This window comes from Scardinius erythrophthalmus, assembly GCF_964197995.2.
Source record: "Scardinius erythrophthalmus genome assembly, chromosome: 4".
Taxonomy (NCBI): domain Eukaryota; kingdom Metazoa; phylum Chordata; class Actinopteri; order Cypriniformes; family Leuciscidae; genus Scardinius; species Scardinius erythrophthalmus.
In genome coordinates, this window is record NC_138224.1 from 20,446,780 (window position 1) to 20,471,673 (window position 24,894).

Here is a 24,894-nt window from a genome sequence, read left to right on the forward strand (position 1 = left end):
CTCTCATTGCTAAGTGCAGTATTGCATGTGTCCAAAAGGAGGCGCTGTAAGGCGCTGTAGCCAACCACCATACAAAGAATTCGAGAGCCTTTTGTTTTGATCCTTAAATTAATTCAATCAAAAGTAAATGAATAAATAATTTAATAAACAAATGACTATAAATGGAGCAAAACGTGTTTATTAGACTAGATATTTTCACTACTGGAAATCTTGCATATATATTGCAAATTTTAGTGGATATTTTCCATGTCCCACGTAACCTGTCATTTTGGTGTAGATAGGAGGGCGTGGTCTGACGTGCACGATGAAGGCGTGGCCTGGTGATGTCATTCTCCAGGAGAGAGTCGCTTTTCAGGACAGATGATTGTGTGCGTGCGCGCAGTCGCTCACTCACCGTTCAGCTCATTAAACATGTAACGTGCTGCGCCGAACACGAGATGTTTTACTTCATATTTGCATTATTTCCCCGTCAAAAGAGCGCCCGTTTGGATCATTTCAGCTTTATAATGGCAGAATAGACGCCGGGAGGGACGCTCTGTGTGTGTGTGTCTGCTGCATAAGCCGATAAAGAAAAGGAAAATCAGCTATATTTATCTTCTGTGTCCTGACCGGGAACATGTCTTTGGGACAGGATGAGAGCTCAGTGCGCGTGGCTGTCAGGTACAATTCTATACATTCATATATTATATTATAGTCTTCAGAAGAGCCTATAAAGTCTCACTGATGCTCCATATGGGCCCGCCTCTTATGTACCTGCTACAATGTCACACCATCATCGGGGCTTTATGTTCGGCACGAGCTCATTGTGTTTACGTAAACGCCTAATGTTTAATAAACATACGATTATATGCTTGCATTAGATTTTTTTTTTTTTTTTTTTTTTTGCCCTGTTCTTTTAATTCTGAGGTCAGACTCTGGCCTTATTGTGTTGCTAAACATGGATCCTTGATGTAGAATAGAAAGTGTTAATCAAGGTAATGCTACTGTTTTAAAGTAATATAAGATTATGATTACATTAACATTTGTAAATATAGATTTTCTTTTCTTTTTTTTACCGTATGTTATTTTCTGTTGATCAAGAAGTGGTTGAAAACTACTACTGTATGTTATGTTACAGTGTGGCTGTAAGGCCTCATTGTGTACAGTGTACTGTATATATGGCATTTTCTTAGTCTATTGATTGTTATTGAACATGATCAGATCAATATAGACATAATTTATTATAGGTTTTAGATTTTATTTTAAATATACACACATATGCTCAAATGCTTTATTGTTATCCAATATATTTATTTGTTTCTTGTGCACCATTTGAACATGTTGTGTAAGATGGCATGCATGCATGCATTTTATTTAAATGTATATTATTTTACTTTAATTTTTTATGGTGTAGTTGTGGCCTTATTGTGTTTACATGGACTCCTAATCTTTTAGATATGTACATTTAACATATTATGCAGGCTTATCTTCATTTCTAAGTTTCTGTTGACGAAAGCCCCAAAAGTGGGTCCGGATTACTGTATCTTATGTTACAGTAGTTGTAAGGCCTTATATTGAAATTTTAATGTTTTATAGATATGCAAATCTAATATTTTATCTACATACATTATTCTACTGAGGTCTGTTGAGTTGAAGTGGTTCTACTAGATGACAGGATAACATATAGTCAAGCTTTAGGTTGCATTTTACTTTTTTAAAGCCATTCAAACTTATTATTTCTTTTGGCAGTCACTGAATGTATTTGAAATTTGATTGCGGTTTAAAGTCATGATATTTATGTTTGTTTATATTGCAGTATTTATTCTAAATGATTTATCCGGCAACCTGTCACTCATATGAGATCACAGCAATTGCAAATTACAACAATCCAATGATCCAATCAATTCCCGATGGACAAAATCAAGTCCCGCCCTACATTTCTTCTTGTTCGAGAAGCAGTTTCACTCTGATATACTGTACATCACAATAGGGACGAAAAGACTATCGCAACGTCTGTTTCATGTCGATTTAAAAGGAATAGTTCACCCAAAAATGAAAATTCTATTGTAACTTTTTATTTTTCTCTACGTTTTTGACCGTACAGTGAAAGTATGTGGTTTTGGACCCCATTGACTTTCATTGTAAATGGACAAAAACATTTTTTTGTGTGTCTTGGACAGTGTTATTAAACTATTATTGATTTACTATAATAAAATGTAATCTTATTTTGAATTTAATAAAATTTTCAGTTCTCAATTTAATCTTAGTTTAAGTTTTAGTAGTTGTATGTGGTTTTCCTATTATTTTTTACTAGTTTTTTTCTTCTTTAATATTTCTGTCTGTTTATCTTTAATTTATTTAATTTTATATCAATTTCAGTTTTACTAAATTTAGTACTTCAGTTAGTTACCAAAGTAACACTTCTAATTTCGTTTTAAGTTTTTCATCTAATATTGAAATTTTATTTTATTTCAGCTTTATGTCAGTTAACGGAAATAATAATAAAAAAAAAATTTTAGTTGACAGTAACAACACTTTCTACAGAAGAAAGAAAGTCATGCAGATATTCTGGAAAACTAAAGAGTGGCATGGGACACACAAATCGGATCTGAACAGTTGTGATACACAGTGTAGACGGTCAATAATTTAGATTAGATTCCAGTCGGATACACAAATAATCGGATTTGGGCTGACAGTGTGAACAACATAAATGATGACAGACTGGGTGAACTATCCCTTTAAGTAGCCTAAGTTAAGCAGTTAAAGTCTATGTGCGATAATATCTTGGAAATGATATAATCTTCACTAAACACATCCTTTTGTGACCAAATTGAAAGGACACACAGAATACTTCTTTTTGTGTTTGGAAAAGGCTCTGTTGAAAAACAAAGGCCATCTATAGACTCAGGTTACATTGTACATACCTCAGGAGCTCTGGTTACTGGAGCTGACAGACTTTGACCTGCAGCTCAGTTTGCTCAACATTTGGACTTAGGCCTAATGTCATTCACTCCACCGTTTTTTATTCCTCTGTCACATTTCTATGAAGACATCGTTTTTGCCTATGAAAGCCTGTCAGACTGAGAAAGTTAAATGTGCTAAAACAGGTGCTGGATGCATTGTGATCACATGGAAATGGGTTTATTTAGCACCTGGACAATCTGAGAATTGATGAAAAATGAAGAAAATGTGCATATTGTTTACAAGAAATAAACATGTACTATGCTATTGCTTGGTAGGCATTTGAGCGATCCAATCCAGTTCACATGGGTATGTTAATCTGTCAGATTTAGTTTAAGCAAGCAGGTCACATGAAGACATGTTTTTTTGGTCATGTAGCCTACCTTAGCTGATGTATCGCAAGCATGCCGTCTTGTATTTTTGTTTAGTCACAACGGCTTTCCTTCAGTTTCATTCAGATATCAGAGATACACGTTAACATTTAGCTGACTTTTCCTTGGTAACTTGTTCTGCAATATTGTTTTAAAAACTAATCCACATTTGCATTTGCAAGACTTCATGTGTGTCCAAAAGTTCTACACACACCTGCAATTGTGGGTATTTTGGACAAGGCAAAGGTCTATAGTTTAGCTAACGTTTACTCTTTTAGCTAACTTAGCTAATTTAATAGATGTGTTGCTAATGTTATAGTTTAGCTCATTAAGCTAATTTAGTATAGGTTTAACAAATTTTGTAGTTCAGATAATGTTTAGTGTTTTAGCTAATTTAGCTAATCTAGTAGCAGTTTTGTTAATGCAATAGTTTAGCTCATGTTTAGTAGTGTATTTGAAACGGTTTAGCTAATGATTAGTAGGCTAGTTAAGATAATTTTGCAAATTTAGTAGAAACCGTTATTTAATGTTATAGTTTATTGTGCAGTAGTTTAGTCGTGTCATTTAGCTAATTTAGTAGAAGTATAGCTAATTATATAGATTAGCTAATTAGCACCCCTTGTGGTAATGCTGAGAATGCAACACATACATGTTGTGTTATAAATTACATGGCACATTTTAAATCGCAATGATGTATGGAAACATTTAGAAGTGTTCATTTGACTATGTTTCAGGCCTTAAGAAGTTGGTTGTGTTGACATAAAAACTCAATGCAAAAGCCCAAAGTTCGAAGATATCACAATGTTTGTTCACGCTTGTGCTATACCTCAGAATCGCTTTGTGGAATGACTTTAGATTGTGTATCAGTAGATTTTCTCTCCACAGGGAATGACATAAGTGTTTTGGTGCCTGGCTCAGCATCATAAAGACAGTAGCAGTCTTTATGTCCTTTTAAAATGAAGTAACAGTCAAGGCTCTGAGATTTAGACCTTCAATCTGCAACATTAATGAAGGACAATCCATCATTCTTCTTTGTTTGTGAGGCTAAAGTCATGGCAACTGTTTAATAGCATTAAGTCGCTGACAGTATCTGTTGTTTGTAAAACCACGTCTGATGAGGCCCAAATGAGTGTGTTTTTACAGGCTTGAAAGAGATGAGATTCAGTAACATTTCTGTATTTTTTAGTTTATCCAGCCTGCGGTTAGTTGTTGGTACAGTACCAGTCTCTACCTGTTACATTGTTGCCTTCTAAAGCACTTCATTCATCTTGTGTTCAAAGACTCTTGGATTCATTCATCTGTTGTTCTCCTAATTTGACATTAAATAGATTTGCGATGCTCGGATGCTGCTCTTTGGGAACATCTTTAATGAGAGACAGTTGGTGTATGTTGAATTTTGAGTTGAGGCAATTCAAACTAGAACCTGGCCCAAGCATGGCCATTGGAAAAACTCAGTTAGCTGTTTGTGTACTTGTCAGGTCAGTGCACTTTCCATTTACTTACTAAATGGCACATCAATCTTTTTCAGAGTTTTGCGAATGACATGTTTGGAACAGGAAGCACGTTCAGAAAGCCTAAAAACTAAGAATAAAGTTATAACATTATGACATGTAAAGTTGTATTATTACAAGAATGAAGCCAGAAAATTAGGAGATTAAATACTTTTTATAGTGTTAATAAAGTACTTAAAAACATCCTAATATTATGAGAAAATTTACATGATGATTTACACTATAGGAATAGGATTGGATCTGAGTCCTACAATGACATCATGCTCAAAAACCTTTACAACTTTATTCTTGTGATGTTATGACTTCATTCTTTAACATGGCACTAAAACGTCGTACAGCTCACAGAGTGAAAGCATTTGACAGCATGTTTCTAATGACTTTACATGTGTAGTTTCTGAGCAGTTCTCTTATAGCCTGCAAGAATCCACCACTGGTATATTCAATACCACCGGTCACAGCATTAATATTTGAAGCCGCCGGTCTTAACAATAGCATGCTTTATCAAATTACTCTCTGAGTCAGTCGCATTGGTCTGAGGTTTATGTTGCAGATTAATGTATCACTGTTTGGTTATGGCATATATATATATCACTTATTAGACTCACCAGTCTCTTAAAGGTTGTGTGGCAAAGATCTCTTATTGAGAAGCTGAATCAAAATCTCAGATGTACACCCTTTCCTTTGGTTAAAATGTCACCATAGTTATGATATGTAAAACAGCCTGGTTAGCTGACTGCTGCACAAGGTCGTAAGTGGGTCAATAAGCAGTAAAGTAGTTTTGTTAAAATATTATGCACATGTATATAACAGTATTAAAGAGATACTTCACTGATTAGCATTAAGCTTTGTATCAAACCCGGTAGTATTTTCAAATGGCCGTGCTTCCATCCCTCATGTCCCCCTGGGACGAGAGATTTCTGTATTGTGTGTCTGGAAAAAAAATTCTGATGACGCAAAAAATCGTAATTTAGCGTCATCGGAGGCTTTTTTGTCCAGAGGCTAGAGACTGCAGCCAGTAGGAGGAGCTCGTCCCTCATGTCTTCAATCCGCCCATAGGGGGATCTCACGATAAAACGGCGTCTTTTCAGTTTCGAGTCAACTAGTAGCCTAGTTGTATCATTTCTTCCGATACTGCCCTCTGTAACCGGTAGGCGTGGCTTGGGACTGGCCTCGTAGGGTAGCGAAGCAAGTGCATTCTGGGAGTTGTTGTCTTTCATCCACATGAGCCAAAAATACATTTTCTGGCTTTTCTCAGTCTAGAAGGCACCAACTTCTAAAATAATTTCACATTTCTACTACAAAAATGACCCAATTTAAATACACATTCATCTTTCCAGGTGAAATATCCCTTTAAGGCTCCGAATCCTCCGATATACTTTAAGTGAAATCGAAGAACAAACTGTTGTGACGCTGGCTGGTAAACACCTTCGAACTAGCTTTGGTCCGTGGCGATTACATAGTAGGTAGGTTTGCGATGAGGTTTTATGTGGAAATCTTTTCTGGTTCATTTCTTTTGTTCAGTCTGTCGACGTCAGACGTCCGCGAGTAAAAACCTGAACTCGCTGGAGAGCTGCTTTGTTAAAGCATTGTATTAGCACGGGCATGAGGCTACGTTGCGCATGCGTCGAACCGTGTGAACCGCGCAACGCACACACGCACCGAACCGAGACAAGCGAACCGAAGGTTCGGATGTTTTTACATGTACCGTGCCACCCCTATTGTACACTAAATCCTTTTCCACCAATGAATTGGCAACTTTTAGTCCAGACCTTAAACTGATGGAAATAACATCACAACATTTATGTGCATCAATTTTTGGTCAAGATCTTGTATTGACAATGCAAGAGTCCAGCACTCTGTAAAGTCTCCTTCAGCACATCCCAAAGACTTTCAATGAATATCAGATCTGGACTGCCAGTCTGGGTGTCTTTTCATGTGTGAAAATGATTCTTCATGCCATTCTCACAACCATTCTTTCACAATTTGAGCCTGATGAATCTTGACATTGTCATCCTGGAATATGGCCATGTTTTGTCTTACTACATGGTTGTTTAAGAAATGAAAAGCTACACTCTCCATCAATTAAGGTTGAAACTGTTGCCAAACATATGCAAGCAATTGTTGATAAAGAAAAACGTCAAGTCGTAATATTGGAAATATTTGCGTTTTAAACCATGAAGCCAGTGGATATCACACAAGCAATGAGTTATGCAGTAATGTGCTGTATAATTGCGGGGCAAATAATTGTAATATTAATTTAATAATTAAAGTAGACTAATAATCATCATTTAGATGTTTGCTGTTGTATATGTTTGGTAATAGTATACCGCTGTTCATATATTTCAAACTTCTTTTTACCCCCAAAAGAAGAACAAAAAAGAATTTTGTTGTGAGTATTTTGTGGCCTTTATGGTCACACCACTTGACATTTTTAGTGCCAAAATTTAAAGGTGCAGTTTATAAAAATGTCAGCTAGTGGTCGAAATAGGTACTGTAGTCCAAATTCAAAATATCGGAGATCGTTGTTTCCCCACCCCCGTCCTGCTCAGACTCGACACTCATGCGGGTGTCGCGACGCGCAACAGGAACGAGTGCAATTGACAATGAAAGCAGAGGAGACTTACACACTGTAAGTTGATGAGTTGATTTATCTGTGTTTTAATATGCTCTCGTTCATAGAGATTTTTAGATGGATATCAAGGCTTTTTAGGTTGGGTAGAATCTGCAATCTCTGATCCAGTTTGTTTGATGGCTGCAATGCGCTGTGTTTCCTGCCAACTGGCATCCCAGGGTGTTATATACTATTGTGTGAACTGGCAGTGGGCGAGATCACACAGACCAAAACAAAAACAGACATTCCAACACGGAACACACATTTCAAAGTAAAATAACTGCCTGTGGAAGTGTTTTTCAGAGAAACGAGTATGTAAACTCAGCATGTCTGCAAACATTATGGTATTTTTATGCTTTAGTAGAGTGAAAAAGTTACATATGGCACCTTTAAGCTTTCAATGGAAATTGTATATAAAATGTTTTTCAAAACTGTATGGAACCACCACGAATCCAAAGGTTTTTTCCTGAAAATGTCGTTCATGCATTCTACTCTTTATTTTGTCATTGACCCAATTTCATTTCACGGTTCATAAATGTGAAGTGATTTTTCAATATGCACCCTCACGTCCTTATGAGTATTCTGGGCATAGAGATTTTTAGAAAAAATGGGCATACTAGATCCAGAGCCGCACCTTCTAATGCAACCCAAATGGATTTTTTTAGGTCTGCTCATGTTTATTCATGAGCCAGTTGAATAGAGCTATAGGAACCGTCTGTCATGTGAATTGATGACTCAACAGACTCACGTGCACACAGGATTGGGTGGTTGTGTACACAACGACGATGACATTAGTGCAAGGCTTTAGACAAATGCTTGTTTATTCAAGCATGGGAGGCATCTGTGCATGCTAAGAGTGAGACAACAATTTCCACCACAGCTATTCTGAAAAGCCAAAAATATGTACAGTATATCTTTCCCATGTCACTCTGTCTCTTATTTTGTGCTTTTTTTTCTGTCCCTTTGATTCACACATGTAATTTCTCTTTATTTAGGCCCTATACTCCATAGAGACGTCCTGGATTGTGTTTTGCACCCTTAAATATTTTTGTTCCAAAAGCAATGGATTCTTTCCATTTATTATTATTGATGTTTTGTGCCGATGAGCTCATGGGAGCAGATGTGGGTGGATGTTTTGGGTCTATGTTTTCATCAGTTGTCATCTCTTTTGCTCCTGCTTGGGGCGACAGACGGACAGCATTACAGTGACCTCTGACCTTCATGTCCTTACCCTCACATGTGTGCAGTGAGGACTGTATGCAGGCAGTCGATCAGTGTGGGTACTTCCTGTATGTGTCAAACCAACTTAATTTGCACTTTCCAGAGTGATAGAACACAGCTGATGCTGCAAAACATATTCCTTCTTGTTTAAAATACTCAAGAGACATGCTCATCCTGACAGGATGTTAAAAAGGTGCCTGAGTTCGAAACAATTTACCACAGAAAAGTAGATTACCACAGAAAAGTATTTCAGTAATTCAAAAGAAATTCAATTAGTAAAAACAAGAATAAGTCATGTTTACAGTAATGCATTTATAGAAGTCTGGATTAGACATTAAACCCTGAGTTATACATGGATATTGTGGAGCTTGACTACAATTTATGCACAAAATGATAGGAAAAAAAATGGAAAGACATTATTGCATCATTTAATGATATTATTCATTACATCATGCTGTAGAAAGTGTGCAAATAGTTTTTAGATAAATTTTTCAGGTGTATTTTTTTCTTTTTGTAATGAGGAACACTTTGTAGTATAGGGCTGACACATAAATATAACATTTTTAAAAGTTGGTAATAAAAAAAAAATACTGTAAATATATTGAATACATTGGTTTTATGTAAATTGAATATCTTGTGCAAATTTTTGACAGTTGTGGGATTTTTACAGACATTGTTTAAAGTAGATATGTTTCATGGTTAATTTCACATAAGATAATTATAGAAGCTTGTTTCCGCCACAGAATAAAAAATGGCAATTGCGACTCTTTATTTTATAAAAAAAATTCTCACAATTGCGAGTTTTTGCAATTTTGACTTAGTCGGTATTTTTTTCCCTCAGAATTGGACTTGATAACTCGCAATTCCAAGACATAAAGTCAGAATTGCTAATTTATTTCTTGCAATTTTGAGTTTACTTCTCAGAATTGTTTATATCTCGCAATTTTGACTTTATAACACGCAATTGTGACTTTAAATCACGCAATTCTGACGTTTTAACTCGCAATTGCGACTTTGTCATGCAATTCTGACGCAATTGCGAGTTTATATATTTTTTTCTCAGAATTGCGAGATGAAAACTGTATTGTGAGATAAGTCGCTATTATCTTTTAAAATGTTTTATTCTATGGTGAAAACAAGCTTCCATAGATAATAGTTGATCTAGTTATTTAAATACAATATAAGATATTTAGTCCTCCGATTCTTAAAAAAAAAAAAAAAAAATCAGGGAGCCAGTTTGTGCCCTTTTTGTGGGATTGTAGAAACATAGCTATTGAAAAATAGGGTTAAAACAGAGTGTTTGCTTTTTAGAAAAATGTGGAAATTTGATGTCAGAGTGTGTCTGCTACCCGTGTCATAATGTGTAAGAAAACATGCTTGTTTGTACCTGTTCTTCCATTATTTAGCAAGAAATGAAATCCTCCTTAAAACAGTAGAGGCCCTGAAATACAAAACTAATCTGTGCAAAGCCAACAGTTTTAATCAGGACAATACAAACAGATAATGGGATAGTTTTGTTGACTGTTCAACAGAGTGGGGAAATCCTCACATCCCATTTCTGGCAACTCATTTACCCGGGAATATTCTGTTCCTGCTTAGATTACACAACCTTAGACGACCTTTCATTGAATAAGACGATGTTCCCTAACAGGAAATTTTACAGCAGTTCCGAGTACGGTTTAGTGATCGGGTTTCACTTTTGTAATGTTTGAAGAGTGAATGTGTACACACACACACAGACACACACACATACATACTTTTATCAATATGCAAAGGTAAGAGTGTTGTCTTACTTAACCAGAATTTTAACTCGGCAAGTCTAGGCCACTTTTTAGCTTAGGCCAGATATGCAAACACAGATGTAAATACTTGGCCATTGCATTGCAAGCCCAATAGATAACTTTAAATGTCTAGATGCCATTAAACCAGTGTTATTATTCAGTTGGCTAGCTATAAACACACAGTTTTGTCTGCTATAGCGCCCTCTGTGGCAATTGTGAGAATGCAATATGCCGTTCCCTTGTAATATAAATTTAATTCTGAAACATTCTGGGGAGTGACAACTCTCGAAATAGTTTAAGCATGCTAATGAATATGGCTGTGTTGATGTATTTGGTCTTGGCAGACTAGATCTGCTACGCTGCTTCTGTTGATTATTGCTATGCTGTTGCTGCAGAAATAGACATACTCAAACCCCATAGCAGATATAGGCAGGTGGAGCTGGGGGAGGAGGAGGAGTTCAGAGGAACTCTGATAGCACGATGCAGGACTAGCTTACAGCAAACACTGAACCAGACTGTTTAAATGTTGAGCAAGCAATCTCATCAGCCTGCTCCCTCAAGTACACCCTCTTTGAATTCTGTGATTTTACATATCAGGACATAATAAAAAATCATCTGGTTGTTAGCTGGTCTAAAAATGAGGTAAATACAACCTCAGATGAACACATTACGTATTACACCATGCCATTATTTATTTACCAGGAATAAGGCCAAAATGGAGAAACCATGTGTGAAAAACTAAGTGCACTCCATGATTCAATAGCTTGTTGAGCTTCTTTTAGCAGCAATAACTTGATGTAATTGTTTTCTGTATAATTATCAGTCTCTCACTTCATTGTGGATGAATTTTGGCCCGCACTTCTTTACAATGCTGCTTTAGTTCATTAAGGTTTGTGGGCATGTGTTTATGCACAGCTCTCTTAAGGTCCTACCATAGCATTTCAATTGGGTTGAAGTCTGGATTTTGACTGGACCATTGCAATACCTTGGTTCTTTTCTTTTTCAGCCATTCTGTTGTAGATTTGCTGGTGTGCTTGAGATCAATATGACATTTAACCCCGAAATATGACCTAACAGGGAACCTGTGAATCAAACATTTAAAAATAAAAACAAAACAAAGGACCAGAACAAAATAGTGAAGCAGTTTGAGCAGATTAATAACTTATTACTAGGGCTGTGTATTGGCAAGAATCTGGCGATACGATACGTATCACGATACATGGGTCACGATTCAATATATTGCAATATATTTCGATACTGTGCATAAGGCAATATATTGGGATTTTTTTAAAGTAGGACTATAATTTTAGAAAAAATAATATTTAAAAAAAGACATGATGTGCATAAAAGTCAAAGAAGTTTACTTTAGGTAAACAATTCAGTTCACAGAAAATCAGACTGCCAGTTTGGTATTGTGCTTCACAGGTTCTTAGTGAGCAAATTTTTATATTTCTCAAGTAGGCCATAATAAAAGAAAATACATAGCCCCTGTCACAATACAAAACAACAACGTGAACTGGACGAAAATGAATGAAAGTGAACAAAATGAATCTGTCATATAGGCCTATTGAAATCAAGTTTTTATGTGATAAAAGATTTTAAAAGAATTAGCGTCTGCCGCGCTAAATGCCTCATTCGCGCCACAGGACCTCCAGACGCGCGTAAACGCGTCTTTGCATTAACTTAACATTGAAATCACTCGCGCCAGACGCTCTATTCGCGTTTGGTGTGAACGCAGCTTCACGGTGCGCGTCCACTACAGCGGCAAAACTACGCTCGGTGCCGCTGGCAACGCTGTAACGTCTCCGCTTTGGGATGTGTCTGTTACAAGTGTGTTTTTTTTTTTTTCAACACACGGACAGTATAATCATCATGCACGCGATTACATTTAGAAATAGACAAGCTTTGTTTCCAAATGCACCAAGCAAAGATCCTTTCAATTTTATAAACCCAGCCAATATAATAACAATAAACACATCCAAAATAAAATCTTTAACATAGCCTATAAACAACTGCAAAGGGTCTAATTTGTAAACAAAATGATTTACGCACTAAATCCATCATAAACTGCCGACCGCGTTTTTCGCTTGATATTTGCATAAAGTCGAGAACTGCCCAACCTTTTGACGCTCTCGGTCGCTCTCAACGCTTTCTCCGGTCCCAAAATACACTGCTGAGCGTGAAGCTCGACTTCCATAGGAATGAATTGAAAACGCTTGCTCCGCTCGCTCCGTGCCAGTGGACACGCACCGTTCGGCGAGCCTTTTAAACAACATAAACGTGAACCACCGTCTTACCATGAATATTTTTGGACGTAAAAAAAAAACAAAAAAAAAACCGATATTGCGTTTTTGAAAATCGATACAGTATTGCAAAATAAAATATCGCGATACTCATGTGTATCGATTTTTTTCTTACACCCCTACTTATTACCCTATCATCTGCATGATGTCGTCATTAACGACAGTTCTGTATTGTTGAACCAATGTGGTTCAATTGAAATGTGCGACAATATGAATACGGTTTTGGGACTAGTAAGTTAATTTCTCCCATGATGCATCGTACTTAGAATTTGATGTCGATGAATATTAAGCGAATGTTTGGATTTCATGCCATTAACGATCTGTCCGTCACAGCCTGTGGAGTTTTTTTTTTTCTTACGATAAACCGACTAATAAAATTTTGGTCGACCAAGCCTCTTATAGTCGTTTAACGGTTAGTTGACTTTTAGTGGGCAGCCCTAACTGGGGCATAAGCAAGCAGATCGTATGAATAAGACTGAAGTCGAACAAGTTAGCCACCAATTTGACATTGCACACTTTGTAATGTTTGTGGGCAGACTGATTAAAAACCTTTGCACCTTGACTTCTAGAAATTACATAAAGCCACCCAATCAGATTGTAGCTGTCAATTTTAGCCAGTTCATATAATTTTTTTGTAGTATGCATCAGGCGGGTTTGTGGGTGTGCCGTCTGAGCTTGAGACAAGTTTCTCAGGTTGGATAGATGAAAGTTATTATCTTAATTATCATAACGACTACAACTGTCATGAAAAGCCATTATATATACAGTGCTATGCATAAGTGAATACACCCATGCTAAAGTTGACTAAAAAGAGGAATAAAAAATCATATTTTGGAAATTGAACTTAATGCCTTAATTTAAAAAATTAGGAAAAATCCAACCTTTAGAGAGATCATCTCTCTTATGGAAAGTACCCCATGCCAATCTCTAGGTATGGTGAAGGCTATGTGATGATGTGGGGCTATTTTAATTCCAAAGGCCAAGGGAACTTTATCAGGATGATAGTATCCTAATTTTTTTTTTTTTTTTAAATACTTAAAAATAAAAATCTGCCTGCCTCTATGGGAATTTAACATAGGGGTGTCCAAACTTATGCACCCTGTATTTTAAGGAAGAACATTTATTTATTTACGATACATTATTCATTCACAAAGAAAATTGGTGTCCTTAAAGGTTGGATTTTTCCTAATTTTTTAAATTAAGGCATTACGTTCAATTTCCAAAATATGATTTTTTATTCCTCTTTTTAGTCAACTTTAGCATGGGTGTATTCACTTATGCACTGCACTGTATATATATATATATATATATATATATATATATATATATATATATATATATATATATATATATATATATATATATATATATATATATATATATATATATATATATAGTGTGTTTTCTTGGTTAATCTGTTCTTGTTGTGTGTTGACACTATGGTTTATATTTTTACTATTTTATGCTTTTTTTTTTTTTTTTTAGGCAACAGTTTGTGGATGTAAATGATGCCTCAAAGTGTGTGTTTTGTTGAAGAGAGGTGATCAAATTTTCTGATAGACAATGTAAATTTTTTTTGCTGTCATTTTAGTTTTAGGTTTAGGCACCCAAACCATGATGACGAAATACAGAGATATAAAATAGGGTAACGTCTGCTCTCATCTCAGAAATTAACGATGAATCAACTGTTAATGAGACTAGGACATAAAAAAATATACCCATAATACAATAACGGGGTCATGTTTTCCAGGGCAGGATACATCAGCACTTATTCATCTTTCCACATCTGCTTTATTGGTATTGTAATATATTTTCCATGCTATGTTGTTTAAGTTGCTCTTTGTGCTTAGTTCACTGTTTGAAGTCATTGTGTGCTCACCTGAAAAGTTTTAGAGTTCAAATGATCCCTAGCAGACAAACTGGACCCTTTTATCCTACAGGGTAATGACTAGATAACTGTTAGACCTGTAGAACACGGTTCAATCCAGTTAAGCTACTGATCTTTTCTCTGGAAAAGAGAAGGCTGTGCAGATTTCTTTGTCACTGTAATCGCAGTAATGAGGCCTGCGGGTTGAGGTTAACGCTTTCAGTCAGAAGCTGAGCTTTATATTATGCCTTTTGAACATTGTGTGACCCAGACTGCTTAATTATTATGATTATTATGAAGCTTTTATCGGTTTAAATCAAGTCTTCTAAAGAGGCGTGATTGTTTTATATGATGAACTGATTTAATTTAGACACACATAAGAGCTAATAAATTATGGCAAACAGAAGCTCAAATGTACTTTTTAATTATATTAATGGTTCTTTTAATTGCTTTTGATGAAAATTTTGTTTGCCAAATGATAATTTCAGATGTCAATGGATAAATAAGTATGTATTGAAGGAAACAGCTCTGCATGTGTAATATTGCTTTTATAGAGCGGATTAATAAATAATTAACATTTTAGACTCAGTATTGCAGTATTGCAGTATTATATGTGTATCTGAACAACAAAGAGTGATGTTTTATTTTTGTGAATTAATCAGTTTTTTAACAAATTGTTTGAGTGACTGATTCAATGACTGATTCAATTTGTTTGAGTCAATGTCAATTGAAATTCCTACCTTAATGATTTTGTGTTTTTGAACTATTTGGTTTAATGTATGATTCAATAATGCATTATTCAATGTATGATATAAAAATAATAAAATAAAATCAGAAATGTAATACAATTCTTTCAAAAACAGAAATATTTTTCACAGACGTTTTAAGGGTGGCATAAATGTAATCCAACAGTGTGTCTTAAATGCAGTATATTACATTTAAATGTGTATTTTAGGTGCACGGTGCAATAGTATGAGCAATAGTTACTCATTCCTGGTAAAAATGTTGCATCTAAAGTCCAAATAGAGTCACTAAACAAGCATGTTTCAAAAAAAGCACTGGGTGTTCAAATCTGTCAGATGACTCACTAGAGTGTTTTGTGGAAGCTGTTGAAATGGGAAATGTATTTCACTCTCATAAATGTCTCACAATATCTTTTACAGTATGTATAATTACGCAGAGGCGTAGTATGGTCTCACATTCACATCATTTGTGGTTAGGGGGTTCTTGGAGTGCATTTGGGTTTTACGAGACCAATTTTATATATTCTCGGTGGTCAGAGGTCGTCATTGTAATATGGCTTATTTTTGAGTTATGTGTTCATGTATCCCCTCTAAGCTGCATAGAATGCACTATCACGCATGAGCAGCTCTGAACCCAAGGGAAAAAGTTAACCCTTACGTGTCTGTGTTCAGTATTCGAGAGTTTGGAGACATTTGAGACGTCACAAGAAAAGACTGGCCACACACAAGGGTGTTTGACTAGTATTACTGTCTAGAGAGAGAGAGAGAGAGAGAGAGAGAGAGAGAGAGAGAGAGAGAGAGAGAGAGCTTGCAGCTGGAAAATCATGTTACAAACAGAGGTTAAGAACAGAGTAGCACAGCACTATGCAAATTATTAGGACACTGGGTGTCATTCAGTAGCCATACAGACTCAAATTTGTTCACGAAATCTGCGTATGAACGTTTCATTAACAAATCATGAACATATATTTAAAAAATGTAGGAACAAATTAAACCATATTTACACAATATTACACACGAAAGGTTGTAAAGCAAAGGTTGTGTAAAAAAAAAAAAAAGAAGCTTATATGGAAGTGTTTTGATTATGTTTTATGCAAATTACGGTTACACTTTATTTCCACTTTAGACATTCTACTAACTTTGCAAGTACATGTAACTCATGCAGAGTGTTACGTTAGGTTTAGGGTTGGTTGAGTACTAAATTAAGTAAATCTGTATTTCCATGTTAACTTTCTCAAATTAAGTTGTGTGTGTGTGTGATTTGTGTGATGTATTAGGGTTTAAAACTTTACATAAAGGCCCTGTATACACCTGGTATTAAGATTTGATCGATTGGATCACATGTGGACGACGCTAAATACAAGTGTAAACGGGGTCTAAAACGTTATGAGCTTGTCCACTTTCAACTACTTCCAGAGGTAGTCAAAAACGCATTTGATCGGATTGCTTTCGTAGTGTAAACGCTCATGTGGTCGAAAGCGTTCGAACAGCCACAAAATGTCATGTTTATATGTAAATTGTGTGAGCTTCCTTCGTCCTTTAGATCGAAATATCTGAAAAAAGCCATACATTTACATAGACTCTACCCTTGAAGAATTCAGGACAGAAGTTGTTGAAAGTGGACAAAAGAGACCACTAGAGATTAAAACGCTAGGTGTAAACGGGTATCTGTCTCCCTCGTCTACTTGTACACCAGGAGTAAACCGGGCCAAAGAATCTCTAGAGTTGGATTAACAGGCTTTCAAAGCCTGAACAATGCGCCACTGAACAGAACAATGTAAATCACAGCACTAAAGAGCTCTCAGCTTTACTGGAGAGTAACGCTTCACTCAGACACTCATCCACTGAATGAAAACACTACAAAAAATGCTTTTCTTACTTAGTGAAAGTCTTACTTTGTCTTGATTCCAGTCCAAATATCTACAAAAAAACTTCAATCAAGATGCATTTACTAGATGAGTAAAGTCCCATAAGATATTTTGTCTTGTTTTCTGGAGAAATAAATCAAAATTAAATGAGTTGTTGCTTAAAAAAAGCTAAATTAAAGGGACACCAGGCAACTCTTGAGTGTTTTTTCTCTACGAAGCTCCCCCTAGTGTCTGGTAGTAAATGCTTTCATACACTCTGTCGTAAAAACGAACTGTTGCCACCCCACCCCCCTCGCCACGAGCAACCCAGCTGATCAGCTGTCAACCCAGCTGAGCAGAGGAACCGGCTATTTCAAAACCAGTTATGTCTACCGAGGCAAGTAAAGCAATATTTTCTTTCCAACTGATGGCGATTTTTTTTATTTTATTGTGTTGTCATGCATACTAGTATTTTTACCGGGAACGAACGATATGAACAAGGCGAACTACTGCTTTCGTGATTGTTTGTTTTTGGGAGAGTGGGCATGAGCATAATATATATATATATATCGGAGGCTAATATTTGTCTAAAGTTATATTAGCAAGGTTCATCTAGTAGAATGACAGTTACCTTTGCCTGTCTAAGAAAACATCAGAATGTTTTTTCTAGCTCGATGATGATATGTGCAACATGTTTATTGCCTATTATCAGACGCGTTGACTTAGTGACATAAAATTAAAGTGTAAGTTACACAAATAAAACCGACAGAGGAACGGCCACACAACTACAGAAATCAAACGTGTTTGCTAATGACAATGCCTAACATCAAAGTTATAGTATCTAGTGTAACGTTACTAGTAAGCCCGTAACAGACAGCGATCATAATAAAAAAAACTTTACAGACAATAGCAAACATCCTGAGGTCACAATTACTTGAAATTTAAATATTAAACACAGTTTATTCCAAAGATACTTACAAGTGCAACAGCAATAAGGCCAGGTCAGCATCCGTTTTGCAGGCTTCTGTTTCTCTCAGTTCTCACCATTCTGAAAAAGCCGGTCCGATATTTAACTTTACTCGAGTCTGACTTATTGCTCGGTCAGTCTCCCGTTTCCTCTTTCGTTGGTCCTCCGACAAAGATTTCCTAGCTTTCTGCTTCTTTTTACAGGCTCAGCCATAACTAAATCTATCGTTGCCCTTTGCTTAGCTAGCCGGTGCTTGAATGGGGGTGTGTAATTACGTGTGCAGTGCCGTAAAGCAATTTGTTACATCGCGAGACCTGATATCACGCGATACTTCCTGGAACACGACCCGCGTCCCAAAGTTGCAAGTGAGTTTTTTCCGCTCTCGGGCACCAGGGGGGTGCGAAACCACCACCATTCAACCCGAAATAAGTAATATAACCATTCCACTGACTCCGAAGCTGTTCAGTTAAGGTTAAAAAGTTACCTAGAGCCCCTTTAACTGCCAATCGGTTAAAAAAATCTTAATTCAAACAGAAACAGGATTATTTTTCTTATTCCATTTCCACAAGATTTTTCTTGTTTTAAGCTTTTAGATTTATTTCTTCAGAAAACAAGACATAATATCTTATGGCATTTTACTACTATTTTTAGATAATTAGACTGGAAACAGGACAAAAATACTAAGTAAGAAAATCATTTTTTTTGCAGTGAATATGCAACAATCTATTTTTATCCATTCAAAAATATGAAATAATAATTTAGTAGTACCGATAGGTGAGCCATAGTTGAATCAGTCGGCACAGATTTTCAAAATGAGGGACAGGCCACAAATCCATGAGTCCAATCCATTGAAAAACTGAAGGTATGGTTTACAAATCTCTGCATGGATTGGAAATTCGTGGGTTTGGTTTAGTAATCCATTGGGCGAGATTTATTAAACAGAGGGAACAATTTAAGAAACTGTGAGTACGGGTTACAAACTGATGGGACAAATTGCAAAACCCCACTAACTTGCCGGATCCGTTACACACCTACCCCCACACCCTTGTCCAGGGACCTTGGAATTTTTTAAAAAGCAAGAAAAATCTGTTTTTACATGCTACAACCCCTTCAAAAGTGAATGTATTATGGGCTAAAAAGTTAAAGGCAGAGCGGCAGGTTGTGTTAGAGGAAAGGTCTGAATAATGAAAACAGAAAACGCGAGTAAATGAATCCCAGGGTGTGACTGTTTACCTATCGTGTTGCCATAGCTTCCTCTCTCGCTCTCCACTAACAGAGAGCGTCTATGTTCATAAACTGACTTAGGAGTGTTTCCACTTTCCACGAATACAGTACTCTTGAAGACTTTTTCTAAAGCAATAGAGGCACAAATGTTTCACTTTTTTTTCTGAGAAATGAAAAAAAAAAAAAATATATATATATATATATATATATATATAATTAACCAATCATGAATAGCTAGTTATAAACATCAAGTTTTTAATCGGTATATATATATATATATATATATATATATATATATATATATGTATATGTTATTAGAGATTAATGACCAAAAATCTTTCAATATAAACTAATTTGTTCTGATAAATGACTAAACTCAAACACTCTCTATTTTTCAGGATTCGTCCACAGTTGGCAAAGGAGAAGATAGAGGGATGTCACATCTGCACATTCGTGACCCCTGGGGAGCCCCAGGTCATCCTAGGAAAAGACAAGGCCTTTACGTTTGACTATGTTTTTGACATGGACTCTCAGCAGGAGAATATCTACAGCAACTGCACTGAGAAACTCATCGAAGGCTGTTTTGAAGGTTATAATGCCACTATCTTCGCCTATGGACAGGTAAGACTGTAAAATGACAAGAAACTGAATATTCCATTGATCTAGTGAAGTAAGTCAGTCCGCACTGAAAATGCTAAGGTTTGCAGGTTTTTTTTTTTTTTTTTTTTTTATAATATATTTACAGAAGCCCTGAACCGCAATGTAAAAAAAAATAATAATCTAAAAAAAAAAAAAATAAATGCTATAATTTCGAGATTAAAGTCGAAATGTTTCAAGATTAAAGTCGAAATGTTTCGAGAATAAAGTCGAAATGTTTCGAGATTAAAGTCAAAACTTTTCCTTATAATTTCAAAATAAAGATCTGCCACACCGTCAAAATAAAAGACACAACAACAAGTGCGGTGTACATCACTTCAGAGTTCCTACTGGCGGTGCGAATGCAACCAGGAAAATGTTCCTAAGGGAACCATTAGTTCTTTGGGAAACACCCTGGTGGCTAGTTACTAAAACGAAGGTCCTAGAACTACCTGGTGCGAAAGCTGCTTATGTTACAATTTGGTGAATTGGTAGCTAATTTGAATGAATTCCTACAAATTCAAACGTTTTCGTATGATCTGCTTACGGTTAAGTTTAGAGGTTGGGTTTGGGGTGGTCCCCCATTTTTGCTTTTTTCAAAAAATTGTACGTTTTGCATCGTTTTGCAATTTTACGTTTTGAATTCGTTCGAATTCATATAAAATCGTCACCTCATAAAATAGTTGTTTTCTCATGAGATTAGGTTACAGCTTTACAGTGTACAAGTGTGCTGAGGCAAAAATCAAACATGCTCTCCTAAAGTACTCTGTCTTAAGTACCGTTGAGAAGTCCAATTAATTTTAGTGAACTGGCCCAGTTGAACTGTTTAATAGAACCAGTCCAAAAAAAAACAATTCACTGATTCACGGTTTGTTACGTATTCTTGTTTTGTAGGGGAACATTTAGATTTTTCCATTGGTTTTTGGATGATTACAAAAAGTATGCTTTGACCAACAAGACCAATGGTTCTTACATGTTTGGTTCATCATGATAATCTTCACAAATTAATACTGATTTTAAGTATTTTCAAGTGTAAATCAGTGGCCAGAGGTAAAAAGCTAAGCGTAGGCTATAAACGAACCACACCACACACTTCCGACAAACTCTTTATTTAAAGAAAAAAAAAAGAAACATTTTCACTGAAAGTTTAAGTTAGAATAGTTTGAAAGAGCATGATTATAAGTAAGCACAAGGCTAGTTAGTAGATGAGTTTACCTGTTCGTCATGATGATGTTTAATGTCCCTCGTAGTCCCATTTAGCCACTTGTTAGCAACTGACTTTTTAAAAGACAAGTAAAAGCTTCAAAAAATCACAAGAGAGAATCACTGGTGTATTTTATGTTGTAGAAATAAAAGTGAAAATATGTTGATCTTGTGTTAGCCACAGACATTATTTCATGCATTTAACAAAAAGCCCATAAAAAAACATTGATTCGGGATGGTGGAAATGCTAACTCATTTCTGGGTTTTGCCTTCAAAAAATGTCATCCCTGCAGTACTCTATTGAGACCCTCAGTTTATTTGTGCCTGACTGGAAAAATAGACCATTTGATAATAGTTTTTATCAGGCAACTACTTAAGTTTGGGCGCTAGAGGTCGTAGCTTGATGACACCGTCCGTGAATGAGCGTGGAGTCATGGGAGTTGTCATCTTCAGATCCGCAGCTGATGAAAAGCAATCCGACGGGACTCGTGTTTATGGATGAGCTTATGTATTAAAGTTTTATTAATGTTACTGTTGTATAAAGCATATATAGGCTTATATGGCACAGTTGGCTGCTGCCGCTAGCTCTTTCGTTTCGTTGTTTGTTTATTTTACAATTAAAGTTACGTTTAACGTCCACCTCTTTCTTCCCTGAACTTGAACTTTGTTACGTTTGATAATTAAAATTTTCATTCTTTTATTTCATTCTAATGAAACAGCTGCGAATGCTGAATTACTAGTCATACAGGTGACTTTATTTTACGAATTTAAAATTGTGGGGTGTAACAGCGCTCTTTTACTTGGCCAAAACAGTCATACTAAAAATACATTTGTGTGTGTTGAAAGTTATGTTAACAAGTCAACAAATTATATAACATTGTTCTAGTGGTTTTTGGATATTTTGATCCAACAATCTTACATATTGTGCCTTTTAATTATGATGGCATTTTAACCACTAAATATGTAAACTTATATGTAAAATATATGTACATCATTGTTATAATGATAAAAAACTGATTTTAAAAAACTGCAGCAGTTGTGTAGCATGCTACACATCAAGCAAAGCAAAAAAAACATGAAACTTCTGTCAGAACCTGAACCACAGACATGTTCAGACAAGAACACTGCTATCTTTTCTCTTTTTTCACAATAATAGATTACTAAAATTATCTAATTCCGTCAATACAAATGCATTTGTGAGTGTTTTACATCTCAAGTTCTTACATTCAATCCTGATAAGAATAAATCCCTCATGAGAGTCCCTAACTCTTCGTCAGTCTTTCTTTGGCTTTGTTAATTCTCCCTCTGTCGTTCGAGGGTCTTGTCTTCCTGTCAGCGTCTCTTTCAGTGGGTGATGAGGCACAGGCCCTGTGTGTGTCATTCCTCTATGTGTCTATGGCAACATAGACCCCAAACTTCTTTTGTCTGGGCTGTCTCCCTCCTCTGTTGCCCCTGCTAAAAGAAAATGTCTCTGCTTTTACCACACATATCAACAGCACATGCAGGTTTTCCACAAGACCATGTTGTCCAACTTTTTTTTTTCCTGTGCCTTCTTTTTAAAGTGCCCCTATTATTTAAAGGTTCCTAAGACTAAGATTCCTAAGGCTCTCATACAATACACTTTAATATTTTCTTAATATACATTGCACATCACCTAATTTTTCAAAGTCTGAAAACGGTTCCTTCGAAGATTTAGTCTCTCTAAACCCCTCCTTTCCACAAACCTACTCTGCTCGGATTGGTCAGATGTCCCAGTCGGTTGTGATTGGTCTACTCTGCTTTGATTGGTCAGATGGCCCAGTCTGTTGTGATTGGTCCACCGCTTACAGCGTGTGTCAGATACAAAATGCCCTTTACCATATCTGAATTACTGAAAACAGCATCACAATCTGCCATTGGTTGGTCAAACAGATAGTCCCACCTCCAACTCATGCCATTGGTTTAGTCAATATTGCTATATTGGGCTGGATAAAATGTAACAATAACAATGTGATTTAAGCTTTAATTCCAGCAGAAGCTCTAGGCTAGCACTATTGGCACATTTTGAAATATGACAGATGTAATGAATGATTTTCAACTCTCATTTGCATAAAGTTGAACATGTCTCAACATTTTGATGCTCTAACTTGTTTCACTCTACTATCAATCCTATCCAAATCTTTTTTGTTTAAACCCATCGTAACTCTTTCCACTTTATTTATTTATTTTTGTTATGTTTGTACAAACTGAGAAACAAGTCAAAATAATTTTTTGTGATATATATATTTTAGTCAATTTGTGTATAAAAAAAAAAAAAAAAAAAAATACAAGCTTCACATTTTTCTGTTTAAACCCTCCATAACTCTTGCCCCATTGACTTCCATTGTAACTACATTACTGTAAAATTTATTTTTTATGTTTCGGCAAACTGAGGAATTACTGAGTCCTTTTATAATATATATATTTGTCAACTCTTGTCAACTGAGGGAAGTCAATTTATTTTATCATTTTTTGGGGGTAGTTGAAAGCATGTATATGGTCATTGCATTTATATCGCAGTTGATGCTCCATGGTTTTAGTTGAAAATGATCTGAAATATTATTTAATGCTTAAGGAGAAACTTCAAAATACACCAAAAGTTGATATCTATTATATAAGTTGATACAATATTGGCTTCTGTTTGATTGGTCTTGTGTTATCTAACCTCCTCCTGAATCTTTTCAGACTGGTTCGGGAAAGACGTACACCATGGGCACGGGCTTTGACGTGAACATCGTGACTGATGAGGAGTTGGGAATTATACCACGGGCGGTCGGCCACCTCTTCAGGGGTATTGAGGAGCGCAGACAGGCCGCCACAGAACAAGGGCGACCCGTACCCGAGTTTAAGATCAACGCCCAGTTCTTAGAGGTGAATAACAACCTCCACTGTTCTCTTGTGGTGTAGTTTCATCTAAGCTCTGGAAAATAGCAATCTTACGACTGACAGACGTGTTATTTCTGGTGTTAATGGAAGTGAAGATGTTGAGTTATCACTCCATATCAGCACTGAGGTTTAAAATTATACTCTGATAGGTGTAGCAGAGCTGCCATCATGTCGGCATGCAAAGGGTGGTGTTGACAGCGCACCACAAATAACACGCCTGTCGTACCATTGGCAGGCGTTAGAGATTTTAGCATGCATGTCTGAACTTGGCTAATTAATTACATAACCACTCCTGCATGTTTATAGCTGTCTCAGGTGGAGTGTTTTGTTTCATAGTTGTACAATGAGGAGGTGCTGGACCTGTTTGATTCGACTCGAGATGCCGAGGCCCGCAAGCAGAAATCCCACATTAAGATCCATGAAGATGCCAATGGAGGAATTTACACAGTGGGAGTCACAACACGAACCGTTAGCTCAGAAGCAGAGGTTGGCTTTCTACTAGGGTTTGCAGACATGTCTTGAGCCTTTCTGCACTTGCTCAAATTGATTTTAAAAGCTCACAAGTTTTTCCCTTAAAAATAAACTGCTGTCTTTATTTATAATCGTTATGTTGGCTTGACAAATTATCTTCTATTTAAGCTTCTTCTTCTTAGACTAAATTTAAATAGTATCTCCTCTTAGTGCTTTAAAGCTACAACCACCAAACTCAGGTCAGATCTTCAGACTGTTCTCATTTGGGTTGCTATATGTTTTCTAACTGATACG

The 24,894-nt window shown here is 36.1% G+C and overlaps 1 protein-coding gene across 3 annotated transcripts in view; it reads left to right on the plus strand.

The window, feature by feature from the left end:
• The first annotated feature begins 335 nt into the window (after positions 1–335).
• Positions 336–24,894, plus strand: part of LOC308689972 (kinesin-like protein KIF21A) — a 55,547-nt gene continuing 30,988 nt past the window's right edge. For all 3 annotated transcript variants that reach the window (XM_081364126.1, XM_081364127.1, XM_081364128.1), the window contains exons 1-4: positions 336–660; positions 19,785–20,007; positions 23,929–24,114; positions 24,466–24,615. In XM_081364126.1, coding sequence (XP_081220252.1) covers positions 617–660; positions 19,785–20,007; positions 23,929–24,114; positions 24,466–24,615 — 603 coding nt within the window. In that variant the 5' untranslated portion in view covers positions 336–616. The remainder of the gene's footprint in view (positions 661–19,784; positions 20,008–23,928; positions 24,115–24,465; positions 24,616–24,894) is intronic.